The 15,386-nt window shown below is 51.8% G+C and overlaps 1 protein-coding gene across 1 annotated transcript; it reads right to left on the reverse strand.

The window, feature by feature from the left end:
• Window positions 1-1,290: 1,290 nt before the first annotated feature.
• On the reverse strand, window positions 1,291-14,290 carry PCDH12 (protocadherin 12). Its single transcript, XM_024752444.1, has 4 exons — window positions 11,106-14,290; window positions 7,590-7,687; window positions 5,506-5,657; window positions 1,291-2,146 (listed from the first exon to the last, which is right to left on the reverse strand). The coding sequence occupies exons 1-4, from the start codon at window positions 13,983-13,985 to the stop codon at window positions 1,677-1,679; spliced, it is 3,600 nt and encodes a 1,199-aa protein (XP_024608212.1). The 5' UTR covers window positions 13,986-14,290; the 3' UTR covers window positions 1,291-1,676.
• Between the last annotated feature and the right edge of the window lie 1,096 nt (window positions 14,291-15,386).

Here is a 15,386-nt window from a genome sequence, read left to right on the forward strand (position 1 = left end):
GGTCAGGTTGGAGACCCTACCTGCTTGGTGTCCCCCAGCCTCTTTCATTGACTTGGGGAACCCAGCAGCTTGCAAATCACAGACCTTGTAAAGAGTTTACTCTGCCTCGGAGTGATCAGAGACCTAGAGACCCTGCTCCAGAAGCATTCCTGAAGCTCCTGAAGCACTTATGAGGGCCTCATTTTCCTCATCTGTAAAACAGGATAATGGAATAATGATGCCTCATTGCATTCCAAGTGTGGGTGGTTTTCATTATCCCTAGTTGGGAGTATGATTGGCCCATTTCTGTGGACAGTGAACATGTGTACTGAGCTCCAGAAAAAGGGCAAAAGGAGAGGCACATAAAGGAATTTTTCCCTTTAGTATCCAAGAAAGCCCCACATTACCGAGAAGCTGAATAGACTGCTTGGAAATTTCCAGGGAAATTATAAGGCTGAGCCTTGGGAAAATATTTGCTATTTTTTTCACTCCTTCCTCTCCTGGAAGGTTTGCTGCTGTCAGTGTCAATTTCATAGACCCGGTTCACACACTGTCCTCTAGGGCCTGAATTCACTGCTGTGACAGAGGAAGATTTACTCACGATTGGTGGGTCTGGAAAGATGACTTCTGTACCTGAAGGGCTGCTTGCTGGGAAAGGACAGGAGTCTGCAGACACCCACCCTGCATCAGGTCAGTTCCAAGTCCCTCTCACTATGTGCTTGGAAGAGCAGAGATGTGAAGGCCTGAGTGGCTTTGGAAATGTTCTTTTCAACAGTGTTTCTTGAGGGGATCTCAGGCAAGTCTGCTACTGGCAAAAGCTCACGTATGGGGGCTCTTCCTTTCCTTTCCTTGGCTGGCAGTCTAGTGTCAAGGTCGAGGGCATGGGTTTTGGTGTTGGACAAGCCTAGTTCCAATTCCTGGCTCTGCCTCCTCTCTCTGCTTGATCTTGGGCAAGACCCTCAGCCTCTCCAAGTCTCATGCCTTTGTCTGTGAAATGGGGCTAATAACACCTCCCCTCCTAGGGCTGTGGAGAAATGAAATTAAATCCGATTGTAAAGACTTGTGTCTGGCTCGTGTTAATGCTCTATAGTCATGCTTTTCTTAGCCTTAATTTTCCAGCTGAGAATCGGATTATTTGATAATGTAGCAGCAGCAGAGGAGCAGGGGTCAAGAGTACCCATGTCCATCATTGCCTACCTAACACTGTGCACCCTCCTGTCCAGGCCCCGCATGACCCTCTGGCCAGGGACTGGATGACAAAGAACCTTCACTCTATTCTTTCATCCTCCCTCTCGACAGGTGCAAACAGGATAACGAGCCACGGCTTTTCCTTTATTAGTAGGTCAGAGAGCTTTGCCTGGTGCCCCAGGATCCAGCCCCCAACACCCTCCAGTGTGCACCCAGGCCATCCTTTCCTGCTTGTGACACTCCTTGGCATCTGCTCTGCAGGAGGATGAACGCTCTGTGCTCTTACATGTGTTTTGCCAGCAAACACTTATCTCAGCGGCCAACTGTCTTCCTCCAAAAAATCCACAGGCAGAGAGCCAGCCCCTAACAAGGGGTTGCTTTGGTCAGCCCGCTGTTTGTCCTGGGGCTCCTGCCTCCTCTGTGGGGCAGCACTGGTCACCTTAAGTTCTCAGGCCACCTCTGGTCAGTGAGTTCAAAGATTAGAGAAACCACCTCCTGTCCCAGAATCCTCAGGGCCTGGGCTTCCTAACATCTCCCGGGGCCCCTGGTTCCTGGATCCACAGGTCCCGGCTGCTGCTGCCGCTGCTGGTCCTGCCCTCGGCCCCCTTCTTTCCAGATCGGCCCCCAGGGCCTTCCGAGCCCGAGGCCCCGCTGGTGGCTAGGTCTAGACTCAGGGTCCTTCCGCAGACTGAGAGCCGCCGCAGCACCTCGGAGGCGGCCTCCACCGGCACGGCGGGGCGCTGCTCCAGCAGCATCTCCAACAGTGAGCTCATCTCCGACAGGAAGGTGCTGGCCAGCCGCGTGCCCGTCGGGCTCAGCTCGGGCCCCGGCGCCTTGCCGAACGTCTGGAAGGTCCTGGGCTCCTCCGAGGTCGCAGCGTCCGGGGAGAACACGTTGTCACGGTAGTTGGTGGCGAGGGGCAAAGAGAGTCTTGCCATCCAGGCTGGATCGGGGACGCTCAGCCGGTCCAGGGCGAGGCCTGCAAGGGGCGGAAGGGACGCGGTGAGGGCGGAGCCCATGGCGGGCGGGGGTGGGGTCGTGGGCAGGGCGGGGCGCCGGACAAAGGAGGAAAGGGAAATGGAGGGGACCGATGGGGCGGCCGGAGGTGGGCGGGAAGGAAGAGGCCCTGACAGGGAAGCGCTCCGGGCAGGAAGGCAGCGACTGATGTCCGCGCGTGAGCTGAGTGAGGACGCGGCAGGGGGAGGAGGAAGGCCTAGAATTAGAAATGGCCCGTTTCTAAAGCATCTCCCGGTCCGTGGGGCTGTTTCAGGTTTAGGTGTCCTTCATCCATCCCTGTACAGCCAGGATTTTCACTCCCTCAGGACACCACTAGCTGAGGATGCCGGGGGTGGGGGTGGGGGAATCCCCGTTTTTTAGCCATTGCTGGAGTTCCTGGCCTGGTGCTGCCTTCGGTTCCTATTCATAATAATAGTGACCACTTATTAAGTACTTCTGTGCTAGGCAATTTACATAATTATCTCATTTAACCTCCACACAAACCTTTGAAGTCAAGAGTATTTTATGGATGAGGAAACTGAAGTTCCAAGAAGTTGTCACACAGCTACTAGGCAACCAAGCCCCGATTTGACCCCCAGGTCTGATGACTTGGAAGCCCCCTGCCACTACACCACTGCAGCCACTCTCTGAAGAGCTGGCCCTTCCTCCCCCTGGAGGCTAGGTGGCTCTGGTTTCCCAGGCCTACTAAGGTCTGTACTGTTGCCTCCTGGCCCCATGCTCTCAACTCCTCAACCTTCCCCTCTCAAACTGCAGGAAACGGTGTGAAGGGGCTGGCTGCCTAAGAGCTGTCCCAGGGAAGGGCCGGGGCGGTGAAAAAGTGTCCCCCAGGCCCCAAATCCCATCATCACACTTCTCCTTTTCCCATCTCTTCAACAGAAAATCCTGTCTCAGAAAACTAGTTCCAGGCCCAATGATAGAGGCCAAGCCAGAGGGAAGAAATTATAGGCTTTGTGGTTAAGGATGTGTGTCTTTAAAAAAAAAAAAAAAAAAGGCACAACATCTGCTTTAACATGTATTTAATATTTGCTTAAGGTAACCTGCTTTAAAATCTGTGCATAGAATGAAAGACTGGAAGGGGACGCGTCATAGTGTCAACTGAAATTACCCCTGGGCAGAAATGATTTATTCTCTTTTTGTTTATCTACATTTATCTATATTAACCAAATATTACTTTTGTGATTTTGAAAAGTTATTGCAAAATACAGTAAATGCTGTTTCTATTGATAAATGAGTCTCGGTCTTGCCTTCACAGTGTGGGGCTGTGCAGGCTGTGAGGCAGGGTCACGCCCCTTCCCGACTAGTCCAGCCCACGCCTGGGGCTTAGTGAACGTTTATTGAATGATTGAATGGACATAAATATTAACCCTGGACATTTGGGAAATGTAAACCTAAGTTCCCTGAGACTCTGGGGTAATAAGGTTAGAACTCTTCTGGTGTTACAGAATCAGGCTTTTCCTTGCACAAGGGTCAGAGAGCTTTGGAAGGAATGAAGCTTGGAATGAGAAAATCAGTGGAGTGTAGGAGAATGGCTGAAATGTGATGATGAATTCACTCCGTGGCAGGTGGGCACTGGGCAGACCTGGATTTGGTTTCCTAAATTTGCAGCTTATGAGCATTGTGACCTTGAAAAACTTGCTTAACCTCTCTGAGCCTCCTTTTTCGCTCACTAAGTGGTGAAATAGTAGCACTTATCTTGTCAGGTGGCTGTAAGCATTCAGTGAGCTCATGCAACGGTAAGATATGGTTATCGTCACATCCTCAGGTGGGGCTTTTATCTGATGCAGCCAAGACCCCAGTGTCAGGCACATTCACCAGTAGCCTCATCACAGTCCAGCCCTGTGAGCAGCGCAGGCACTTCTACCCCTGCTGCGCTCTTCGTCACACCACTTGTTACCATCTCCCTGTGTTCTTTGCCCTCTGTGCTGTGGGGAAGCAGGACCACATGGGAACTGAGCCCACAGGTTCCAGCGCAGAGCTGGTGCACACAGATATAATGCAAGGCACTGAGGTCGTCTGAAATTTTCTAGTAGCCACATTTAAAAAGTAGAAAGAGAAGGTGAAGTTAATTTGTAAACGTTGTTTTATATTTAATATCATTTTATCACATAATCAATATTTTTAAAATTATTAATGAGATATTTTACATTCTTTTTTCATACTAAGTCTTCAAAATCTGGAGTGTGTTTTATACTTCTATCACATCTCAATTGGTACTAGCCATTTTCACATGTGGCCAGTGGCTACTCTATTGGACCTCACAGCTCTGCATTCTAGACAATGCTATCCTGTAAAACTCTGTAGATTTGTGCTGTCCCAAGCAATATCCATTAGCCACACGTAGCTACTGAGCTCCGGAAATGTGGCTGATATGACTGAGGAGCTGAATTTTTCATTTTACTTGATTTTAATTAGATTTCATTTTACTTAATTTTAATTTAGAGCCACACTGCCTGGGTTAATAACCATTGGCTGCACAACCTTGGGAAAATTACTAAACACCCTCTCCCCTCAGTTTTTTTCCTTTATGAAATGGAGATAACGGATAGTCCCTATCTCAGAAGATTTTCTCATGAGGCGATTAGAACAGGGACTAGCACATAGAAAGCACTCAATAAAAGTTAGCTATATATTTTTTTAACCAAGGAAAGGGAAGTCCCTGTCATGCCTTCAGCGCACAGAATATGTCCAGATGAAGAGCGGATTATTAACTACAGAAACAGAAAGTCAGTGTAGGTTGGACTTACTCTGCGTTACCTGAAGGGGGCTGACTGATGCGGGGTGGGGGGGCGGAGGGAGCTGGCAGATTCTTGAATTCTCAGGGTAAAAGCGTATTTAAAGACATCAAAGAAATGCAGATGAGTGGTTTAGGAGGTAGAGAGAGGTCCCGTGATGGTAGGTGGGCTCAGGATGGCTTCCCTTCAATCATTGAAGTGACTCTGGGCAGGCTGTATTACCTCTGAGCCTCAGTTTGCTGATCTCTAAATTGGAGCTCATAATATCTACCTGAAAAGACTGTTTGGAAGCTTAACTGAGATAATGTATATAAGATGCTTCCTTGGTACCTGGCACACACCAAGAGCTCAGTAACTGTTCACTATTCTTATGATGATTTTTTTAAATGAATGATCAGAGTAGAATCTGATCTTTAAACAAATGAAGATCTGAAGCTCCAGGGGAAGTGAAAAACTTTTGCTGATAGTCTTCTCCAGAAATAGAAAGGCTGTTTTCCTGCAGTGGATTGGAGCAGAACTCTGAAGCCTGGGCACAGGAGGGTACCATGGGGGCAGAAGCAGGGTCGGGGTGACCCTGGGGAGTCCCTACCTGTGTAGGGGTCCAGCAGGTTCGACAGCTCTTCTTCTAGCAGCTGCTTCACAGAGAGGTCCTCCTCAGGGTCCAAGGGCCCTTCCTCCTGATCTGGTTCTGCCTGGCCACCAGCCCTGGCACCTGGGCCATCTGTGTCTGGGATTGCACTCCTGCAAAGGGAGCCAACACAGTCCGCGAGTGAGGAAATTCACACATAGATTCATTCATTCCTGCTCATGAATAGTCTTCTATTCATGCCAGCATTCGTTCATCCACAGAGGGAAGTGGGTCCACAGCCCAGCCTTCAGAGTCAGACCAATCTGGGTTACTTGATCCCAGCCCTCCTGCCTACTCTGAGTCTGCTTCCTCATCTGTAAAATGGGAGTAATAAATAACACCCACCTCATGGGGCGTTATGGGGGTAAAATGAGGTGTTGCATGTAAAGAGCTTAGCACAGTGTTGTAAGCAGTCAGCAAACAGAAGTGACTATGAATGCCCTGATATTACTCACCATTGTCCCTCCATTGCTTCTCATTACCTGGCATGGAATAGGAGTTTAGTAAACTTTGGGTGATCTAATGCAGTCATCCTTCCACCCCTCTATCCCTCTATCTGAGTATGAGCTCCAGTGAGGGCAGGGATATTTGTCTGTCTCATCCGCTGCTTTCTCGCCAGTGCTCAGAATAGGACTTGGCACATAGTAGGTGCTTAATAAATACTTCGTGGACTGAGTGACTGAATGTTCCTTCCTCCCTATTTGAGGCTAAATCCCAGACCAGAAGAGCAGGTCAATAGAGGATGCAGCAGAGGTGAGGCATCCGAAAGCTACTCAGAATCTACTATGGAGTCTCTTGCTGTCTCCCTGACCCCTCCCTGCCAAAGACCCTCTCTATCACCTGGGGGAGGCCAGTTCCTGGGACTACCTTAGCATGGTGGGGACAGGCCTGGCGTCTCATCCCAGCATCTGGAAAAGTTCCCTTTAAGGCCTGGGGGTCCTTGCTGCTTTTTTCTGTGGCCATTTCTGCTCCTATGCAGGGGTAGCAAGTTTGCAAGTAATGGCAACAACTAATGTTTATTGAGCAATTACTCTGAGTCAGACATATGCTTTGCAAGGTATATTTACCTTCTCATCAAACCTTTCACGTCTGTAAGGGGTTCTCTTGTTGTCCTCACTTTACAAATGAGAAAACCAAGATTTGTAAAGATTAGGTAGCTTGCCCAAGGTCCCCACAAATTAAGTAAGAATTCAAATCCGGGCTGATATGACTCTGGAATGTGTGTGCTCACCGCTACTCTACACTATTTCTAGCTATCTTTGCAAAAAAAAAAAAAAACAAAAAAAAAAAGACTGTAAGTTGTCACAGCAAGAGCACTGAACCGGAAGTCAGTGTCCTGAGAGCTGGTCCCAGCTTTGCCACTCACTGGCTATTTGACCTTGAGCAAAGTCACTTTACGGGGAAAGGACTTAGCATTGTTTGTGTACCTCCCATGTGCCAGGCACTGGGCCGTGGGCTTAGAACGCATGTGATCATTAAATCCTTACCCCATCACTACAAGGAAGTGTGGTGACCTCTGTTTCATGGATGAGAAACTGCATCCCTGAGGCTTGATTTGCTCAAGTTTACATAGCTGGTTTGGATCAAACTACTTAGAGCCTCAGTTTCTCCATCTGTAGCAAGAGGGAGTTAGATTAGATGTCCTCTTGAGGTCTCTTTAATTCTAGGACGGCCCAAAGGAACACACCCACACACCCACATCCTTAGCCTGGAGCCTTCATATTATGTTTAAGGGTCAAGAGAAAGAGCTAAACGTTACAGATTTAAAGTTCATAGCCCAGCACCTCTGCAATCAGGGAACAGATAGATAATCAGAGCCTCAGGGATGAAGTCACTTCCTTAGTGACTCGGGTCCTGTAGATACTATTAATACAGTTGCTCCAGGACCAGGATGCCTGGGTGGGGGAATGGATGCTGTTCGCTGCAGTCTCCCAGGGGAGCAGCGTCTGGGATGTGCTCACCCTTCCTCAAGGCACAGAGGCTGCAAGCGTGAGGGCAGGCTGGTGGGGGGCTTGAGAAGCCAGTGGGGGCTACGTGCAGCTTACCTGCTGCCGCCGGGCTTGGCCAAGTACTTATTTCCCCGGTGGTTTGGTTTGGGCTGGAATTGGCCCTGATGCAGCAAGGACAGCAGCTGGGAGATTTGCTACAAGACAGGAAAAATCTGTTGACTCCACACAATTCCGACCCAGCACACTTCCTCACCGGATGTTTCCCTCAATGCCGGTGCTTTCTTTTTATAGTCTTTCCTCCAGCTTCAGATGTTTGTGGATCGGATGGGGGATGGTGAACGGTGATGGTGACGGAGGCAGGGATGTGTGCAGACAGGTTCCCTGCTTGGCCATGTGTCAACTACAAATTCCCAGGACCTGGGAGTCTGAGACTCAGAGAGAATGAGAACCCTCTGGGCCTGTCCCCCAACTCTCATTCCCCCAGGAGACCTGCTCGCGGTGGAAGCTGTGGGACGGGGGTGAAAAGGGCATGTCCTGACTATAAATGTGTTATAACCTCGATAAGGATTATTGTAAAGTGTTATTTCCCCCGCTTCAGTGATGTTCAAAGACTGAGCCATTGTTGGCGGGCCAGATGTAAGACTATGTTGTACAGAAGGCAGAAGGGTGTCTTTGAATCATTCGTTTATTCTTCCTTTCGTTCACTCGACAAGTATTTAATGAGAGCTTGTTTGTGCCACGCCGAGTGCTTGCTGGGGGGAGGGGGGGTAAGAATGAGAACAAGACCCAGTCTCCGTCCTCAGGGAGTTCCCAGTCTGCCAGGGAGGACAGTCAGGGGAGACAGGACACAGCAGTTGCTATGGGGGGTTGCACCAGGGATGAGAAACGATGGAGGTCAAGTGGAGCAGAGGAAGGCCCCTCACCCAGCTTGCAGCAAGAAGGGAGTTACGGGTAGGGGCTGTGGATACAGGGGGAAGTAATTCACTTATTTCAACATACGTTTTCTGAGTTCATACTACATGCCAGGCGCCTCTGCTGAGACCCGGAGGTTCCACAGGGGTTTGGCAAGTGGAGAGAGGGTGAAGGCCAGGGTGAGGGAGGAAGGGAGTTTTGGTCAGAAGGTGCTCAAGCTGAAAGGCCAGAGGAGACGGAGGCGTTTCAGAAAGGCTGGTGAGTGGGGCAGGGGTGGGTGAGATGTCAGGGTGAGGCCCCACAGGCCCTTGTGAGGGAGAAGGCAACAGACCAAGTCAAGGTCGTTTCTAGCTTGTTGTGTGATGTCAGGCAGGTTTTTAGACACACTCAGACCTCAGTTTCCTCATCTCTAAGGTGGATCTAAAAATACCACCCAGACTTCTTTACAGGGTTGTCAGGATTAATTAGCTGGTTTGAAAGTTTGAAATGCTCTGCAGAGTCAAGGGGTTTGGGTTGTTCCTCCTAGAAATGCTGCCTCTGCCTCCCAACTGGGCCCAGCCCCCCTCTTCCCTGAGAGGGTCCCTCTGCCCTCTGGGCAGCTCAAGACAGAAAATGCCAACCTCAGAGGAGAGTTGGAAGGGGAGGTGGCCAGGACTGGGGTTTCACTGTGATGTGGGAGGGTCAGGGTCCCATTGCCTGCCTCAGGGCAGTTCCCACCTCCTGGCTCAGGCCCAGAAACCCTCCTACAAGCACCTGCCACCCTGTTTTCGAGTGACAGCTGCTACTTCAGGGAAACTCCCTGAGTGCCAAACCCTAAGTTGTATGCTGTCATTCAGGCTGTCATTTCACAGTTAGAGTCCAGACTCTGGAGTCAGACTTGGGTTCAAGTCCTAAATCTGCCCCTGTTCCACTTCCCATCTGTGTGGCCTTGAGGAATTACTTAAGCATTCTGACCCTCAGTTTCCTCAGCAGTTAAAAAAAAAAAAAAAAAAGGAATAAAAATGAGACTCAGGTCATGTGTTAGTTGTGGCTATGAGGATTAAATGAGTGAAAGTCTATAAATTACTTAGGAATAGATCTTATGATAAGCACTTAATAACTGTCCAGTGGTGTATAATCTCATGTCATTCTTCAGTAACCCAAGGAAAGAGATACCATTATATCCACTTTACAGATGTGGCACCTGAGGCTCACAGGGGCTACACAGCAATTAGAGGCAGGGTTGGACTTTGAACTGGGATCTGACTCCACTGTGGCACTGTGCTACCGGAAAGACAAGCATTAGGCAAGCTGCCTCTTACCCTCAACTTGATCCCAACTTGGTACCCTCCTCTCTTTCACCCCAGTGGGGTCACCCACAGGGCTTGCTATCTGCTCTCTCTGTTTGCCAACCACCAGCACAGTGTTTGGCACAAAGAGCTCATTCAATAAGCATTTGATGAATGAATGGGTGAATGAATGAATGAACAAATGAATGAATGCATGGCTCTGGGCAACTTCTGGGGCTGCACAGAGCCCAGGGCAGGACTCCTGAGAGAGCAGCTGGGCCCTCTCGAGGTGGCTTCCTGGGGAAGGGGTGGGGGAAGGAAGCTGTGTCCTTGCTCCGCAGGAAACATGAGCTGATAGCCTGGCTTATGACAGAAGTGTGCCTTGGGCGGGCAGCCTGGCACAGGGAAAATGATCTGGGGTTCAGAGGAGTTGATACGGGTGTGAGATCAGACACCGTCCCGGAAAAAGCTTTCCCAGGTGTGTCCAGTAAATCCTAGGTCACTGGACACAGCCATTCATCATCCCATTTAATTCTCAACCCCCTGGGAGGTAGATACAGCTAAGTTTGGCATCACAATCCCCATTTTATAGATGAAGAAAATAAGGCTCAGATGTTAATGTTGCCCAGCTCCTAAAGTGGCTGTGCTGAAACTGGAACCTAGATCTGCCTAACTCCCAAGTTCCAAGGTTGTTTCCACTGTCCTATCCCATAGGCCTAGCTGGCAAGCTCTGGGGTCTCAGGCAGGTCAAATGCAGCCCCTGAGCCTGGGGGCAATGATGCCTATGCCGGCTTGCTTCACCCGGAGGTTGCCCAGACGAGATGAGGGCAGGTGAAATGGAGAAGAGCTTTGCAGAAATCATCATAATCATTTTCTGAGTGCTGACTACACGCCAGACACTATTCTAGAGGCTTTAAGCACGTTCACTTTATTACCTTCAAGCAAACTTGGGAGATGGGTGCTGTTAACTTGGGCAACTTCAACAGAGAAGCTGAGTAACTTCCCTGTGGTTCACAGCTTGGAAGAGGTGGAGCCAGAATTTGAACCTGGGCAGCCTTGCTCCAAAGCTTGTACTCTTAATCACTACCTTTGCTATGTGTCTACTTGCACAAGGCACTCTAAGTGAGTGCTCATATAGGAATTAACTGACCAAATCCTTAGGACAGTTCTGCAAGGCAGATGCTCTTACTGTCATCCCTATTTTATAGATAAGGAAACTAAGGCTCAGAGACAGTAAGTCATTTGTCCAGGATCACACAGCTAAATTCTGTTGACCCCAGAGCTGTGCCCTGAACAACTGCACCCAATGCATCCTAAAGTGCGTGGTGAGGCTGAGGAATGAATGTGAAGAATGTGAGGGTAATGGGGTCTGATGCTGTTGTGGGCGGGTGAGGGGGGCTGACAAGAGAGGGAGCTGCCCACACCGAGTTACCTGAACAGGAGGCGAATCCACAGTGAGCTCCTCTACGGGGTTCCGCTCCGCAAAGGCAGCCACAGACAGCCGGACCAGGCTCCGCAGGATCTGACGGGGGCCTGACTCTTTCTCAGGGGCTACTTTGCCATGGAGATTCCGCTGCCGCCTCAGGGTTGCAGAGGAGGCCGGCGGGCTCAGCGGGGCCTCCTTACTGCCCTGGTCCCCAGGCACCCTCCCTGTGGGGCTGCCCGCAACCTTCAGGGGCCTTGAGCGGGGCTGGCCCGTCGCAGGTTGGGGCTCGGGAAGGTTCAGGTTCTCCCGGGAGGCATTCCTCTGCCTGGGATGGTTGAAAAGGAGGTTGACAGTGTCCTGCAGCACCTCTCGGCTCTCGGCCAGCGTTCCCTGGTTACCTTGGTTACGCAGAGTCCTGTACAGGGTCGGTGTGAGATGAAAGGGGGCCTGCAGGCAGGGGTCCCAGCCTGCTTCCATCATCGCTTCCTTGCCCACGTGCTTGGGGGGCTGCCCAGCTTCGCCAGGCTCATCCACCTGGCCCCTGAGCACAGGCACGAGGTGGATGTCCGCCTTCTGGATGTGTTTCTGGGGCCTCTTGGGCTGGTGACGGTAGGTGGACTCGGCCTCCCGACAGTTGTAGGCCCTGTTGTCCTTCTTCTCTGTCCGGCAAATGGACATAATCAGAGCCAAGATCAACCCGGAGATGGCCAGCAATACGACCAGGCAAATCACCGTGAGCACCGATGTGCTCAGAGCCCCAGGCTCACGGGCTGAGTCCCTCAAGTGGTCCACACTGGTGACGAAGAAGACCCTCAACAGGGCCCGGGTCTGTAAGGAGGGGCTGCCCCGGTCTTCCACCACGATCTCCAGCTCCCACTCACTCCCAGTGAGGCTGCTGGCATTGGTGATGTTGATGAACAGCTGCCCCAGGTGGGGACTGAGGACAAAGAGACCGGCTTCGTTCCCGCTCTGAATGCTGTAGAGGAGCTCTCCATTTGCCCCCGAGTCTGCATCTCTTGCTACAATGGTCACCAAAAGGAATGGCCGGGAGCTGGGGGTGGCCTGTGGTGGCATGTCAGTGCCTGCTGGACCCACGCCATTGGGAGTTTCAATGGGCACCAGCAGGTGACCTGTGGAGGCATTTACAAGCACCGAGAGACTGGCTTTCCCATCGCTGAGTATGGGGTGAATCACCTCTGGGACATTATCATTGGCATCCAGCAGGCTGACCCACACAGAGACACTGGATGCAAGCTGGGGCTGCCCCCTGTCCTCTGCGATCACCAGGAACTCAAAGCCGGCCATCTGTTCATAGTCCAGTGACCTCTGAGCGGTGACCTCGCCTGTGTCTGAGTCAATAGCTACCAAGTGAGAAACTGGAGAGTCCTGGATGTGGTATGAGATTTTCCCATTAACGCCCAGATCTGCATCATGGGCCTTGATGGTAATGAGGTGAAGAGAGGGCAGGTTGTTTTCCCGAGTGGAGACCTGGTACCTGCTTTTCTCAAACACAGGTGCGTTGTCGTTGGCATCACTGATCTGAATGCTGAGCTGTTTCTTGACTGATAAGGGCTGGGGTCCTTGGTCTTGGGCCAAAAGAGTGAGGGTATATTGCGGCCACTGCTCTCTGTCCAGCGTGGCGTTGGTTAGCAGCATGTATGTGTTGCCATTGGTCCTCTTCAGCCTGAAGTGGCCCAGCTCTTGGCTCAGCCAACAGTGGACCAGGCCATTGTTTCCTGAGTCTAGGTCATTTGCCATGATGAGAGCAATGAAACTGTCCTTGGGAAGAGCTTCGGACACCAGGGATGGTTGGGAGGCCCACGTGATGTGGATGTTTGGGGTGTTGTCATTGACGTCCAGAACCTTGATGAGAATTTTGCAGTGGGCTGGGATGGGATTGGGACCCAGGTCCCTCGCCTGGACATCCACCTCATAGGCAGGATTCTTCTCATAGTCTAGGGGTTGACGCAGAATCACCTGGCCTGTCTTGGCATCAATACTGAAGGTGTCCAGCACCTCTGGAGGCACATGCTTACTGAGGAAGTATTCCACCTCCCCGTTGGGGCCTTGATCAGGGTCTGTGGCAGTCAAGTTTATGAGGAGAGTACCAGGGGCAGCGTCTTCTTGGATTTCCAGTGCCAGTGAGCTCTCAGCGAACACAGGGCTATTGTCATTGGAGTCCAGGACATTGACCTTGACCAAGCTGGTGCCTGACTTGGGGGGGTTCCCACTGTCATAGGCAGTTAACACCAGATCAAAAAATGAATGGATTTCCCGGTCCAGCTCCTTCACCACCACGAGTTCCGCGTGTTTGGTCTCATCGGGCCCCACAATGACATCCAGGGCAAAATGCTCGCTGGGAGACAGGGTGTAGGAGTGCAGAGTGTTGGGGCCAGTGTCTGGGTCCAGAGCTCTGTCCAGGGGGATCCGGGTGCGCAGGGAGGCGCTCTCAGAGATTTCCAGCTCCTGCTCACCTTTGGGAAACTGAGGCTGGTGGTCGTTGATGTCCAGCACCTGGATCTCCACGTGGATGAGAGCCAAATCCCCTGTGGCAAGCACGTCAAAGGAAACCAGGCAGGGATCCTGCTGCCGGCAAAGCTGCTCCCGGTCCAGCCGCCTCCCTGTGCTGAGCAGGCCGTCCTTGGAGTCCACCTGGATGGGGAGCGCCTGAGGCAGCTGCAAGACCTGGAAGGCAGCCCCTGCTCGCCCAGACCTCTCCTCCCGGCCCAGTTCCTGAGACAGCTTCCCTATCACTGTGCCGGATGGTACTTCCTCTGACACTTGATATTTCACAGTGAGAGTGGCGACCTCCTGACAATCCCCTGAAAGGAACAAGTAGCCACCTGGCCCCCAAAGTCCCAGCAGAAGTGGCAGAAGTCGCATCATGCTTACCGCCAGAGTGGGCTAGATCCAGAAACCGCTAGAGTTCTTCAAAGGCTGGGCAAGTCCTCCAGTGTTTCCTGGGGGGCTTGATTAGCCCTGTTCTCCTGCCCCCAGACCTGCTGGCACAGCCTCGTCCCATAATTAGTTGATGGAGCCAGCAGAATTCCCAGGCAAGGCCATCTTCATCAGAAGAGATTTGAGGGGTCCAAGGACCAATGAAGTAAAATTGTTCAGGGGCACTGTTGGTCCCCGTTAGCAAATGATGGACAAGAGCCGGTCCAGGAGGGACTTGACCCAGTAGAGCAGGATGTGGGGATCTGACTTCCAAACAGTTGCTAGGCTGGGGAAACAGAGAAGCAGCTTTTTCCTATGGAAACCCCACCTACAGGAAAAGGGAGGGCTGTGAGCTTCTATGCCAATTAGAGAAAGAGTTTCCGTGAAGCTGAGTGGCCCGCCGCTGAGGAGGATGCGGCTGGGGACAGGCCGGATGGGAAGGTGCTGTCCATGTGGCAAGGCAGCCACTGAGGGGAGGGGAGCCCCTGCTGTGGCCAAGTGAGCAGAGAGCCTGAGCCCCTCCCGGGCAAGTCACACCCTGGCCTCTCTTCCCTTCCTTGTCTCTCTTTGTTTCCGTCATCTCCTGTCATTCTTCTCCCATTCCCCTTTTTCCCACACTTGTCTACCTCTCAGTCTTGACTTCGCCCTCATCACCCGTTTTTGTCTCATGGGAAGCAGCGCTGATTAAGAGAGTGGCCATCAGAGCCAAAATGCCTGGGTTCAAATCCTCACTCCACAACTTCCCAGCTGGGTCATGTAGGACAAGTCACTCAACCTCTCTGGGCCTCATCTTAAGAGCGCAGATGGGAATAACAACAGTAGCCCACTCAGCAGGAAATCGTGGGGATGAAGTGAAACATTGGCCCGGAGTCGTAGGCAATGACATTGTTATTAGTGGTGGGTGGCGTGATCTGCCAGCTTGGCCTACCTTGTGGCTGCCTCTGGCTCTTGCACTGGCCCTGGGTCAGTCCCTGCCCACATACTTCAGGAGCCAAAGGTGCCCGTGTCCTTGGCTTCTGAAGTACAATGACCTTTCTGACCCGACGGTGTGGCCTCCCTCCCCCCTTCCCTTCCGGCTCCCTAGCCTCCTGGCCCATTGTTCTCCACATCTGGTCCAGCCTGAGCCCCTGTCCGGGGGAATCCCCCAGCTCCTGCTCCTTGGTCTTGGAGGTTTTTATACCTTTCCCTCTCCCACACCTTCCTCTCCCTTTCCCTCCCTTCCTCCAATTCTTCTCCTCCCACTGCTGTTCATGTCCAAGAGTCCCGTCACAGAGGTGAGGCCGGGAGGGGGGCGAGTGGGCAGTTGGCTTGGGTGGCCTTGAGGTGGCTTGCTGCTTCTCATTTCCTCCT

The sequence above is a fragment of the Neophocaena asiaeorientalis genome, unplaced genomic scaffold (genome assembly GCF_003031525.2).
Source record: "Neophocaena asiaeorientalis asiaeorientalis breed wild unplaced genomic scaffold, Neophocaena_asiaeorientalis_V1.1 scaffold204, whole genome shotgun sequence".
NCBI lineage: Eukaryota > Metazoa > Chordata > Mammalia > Artiodactyla > Phocoenidae > Neophocaena > Neophocaena asiaeorientalis.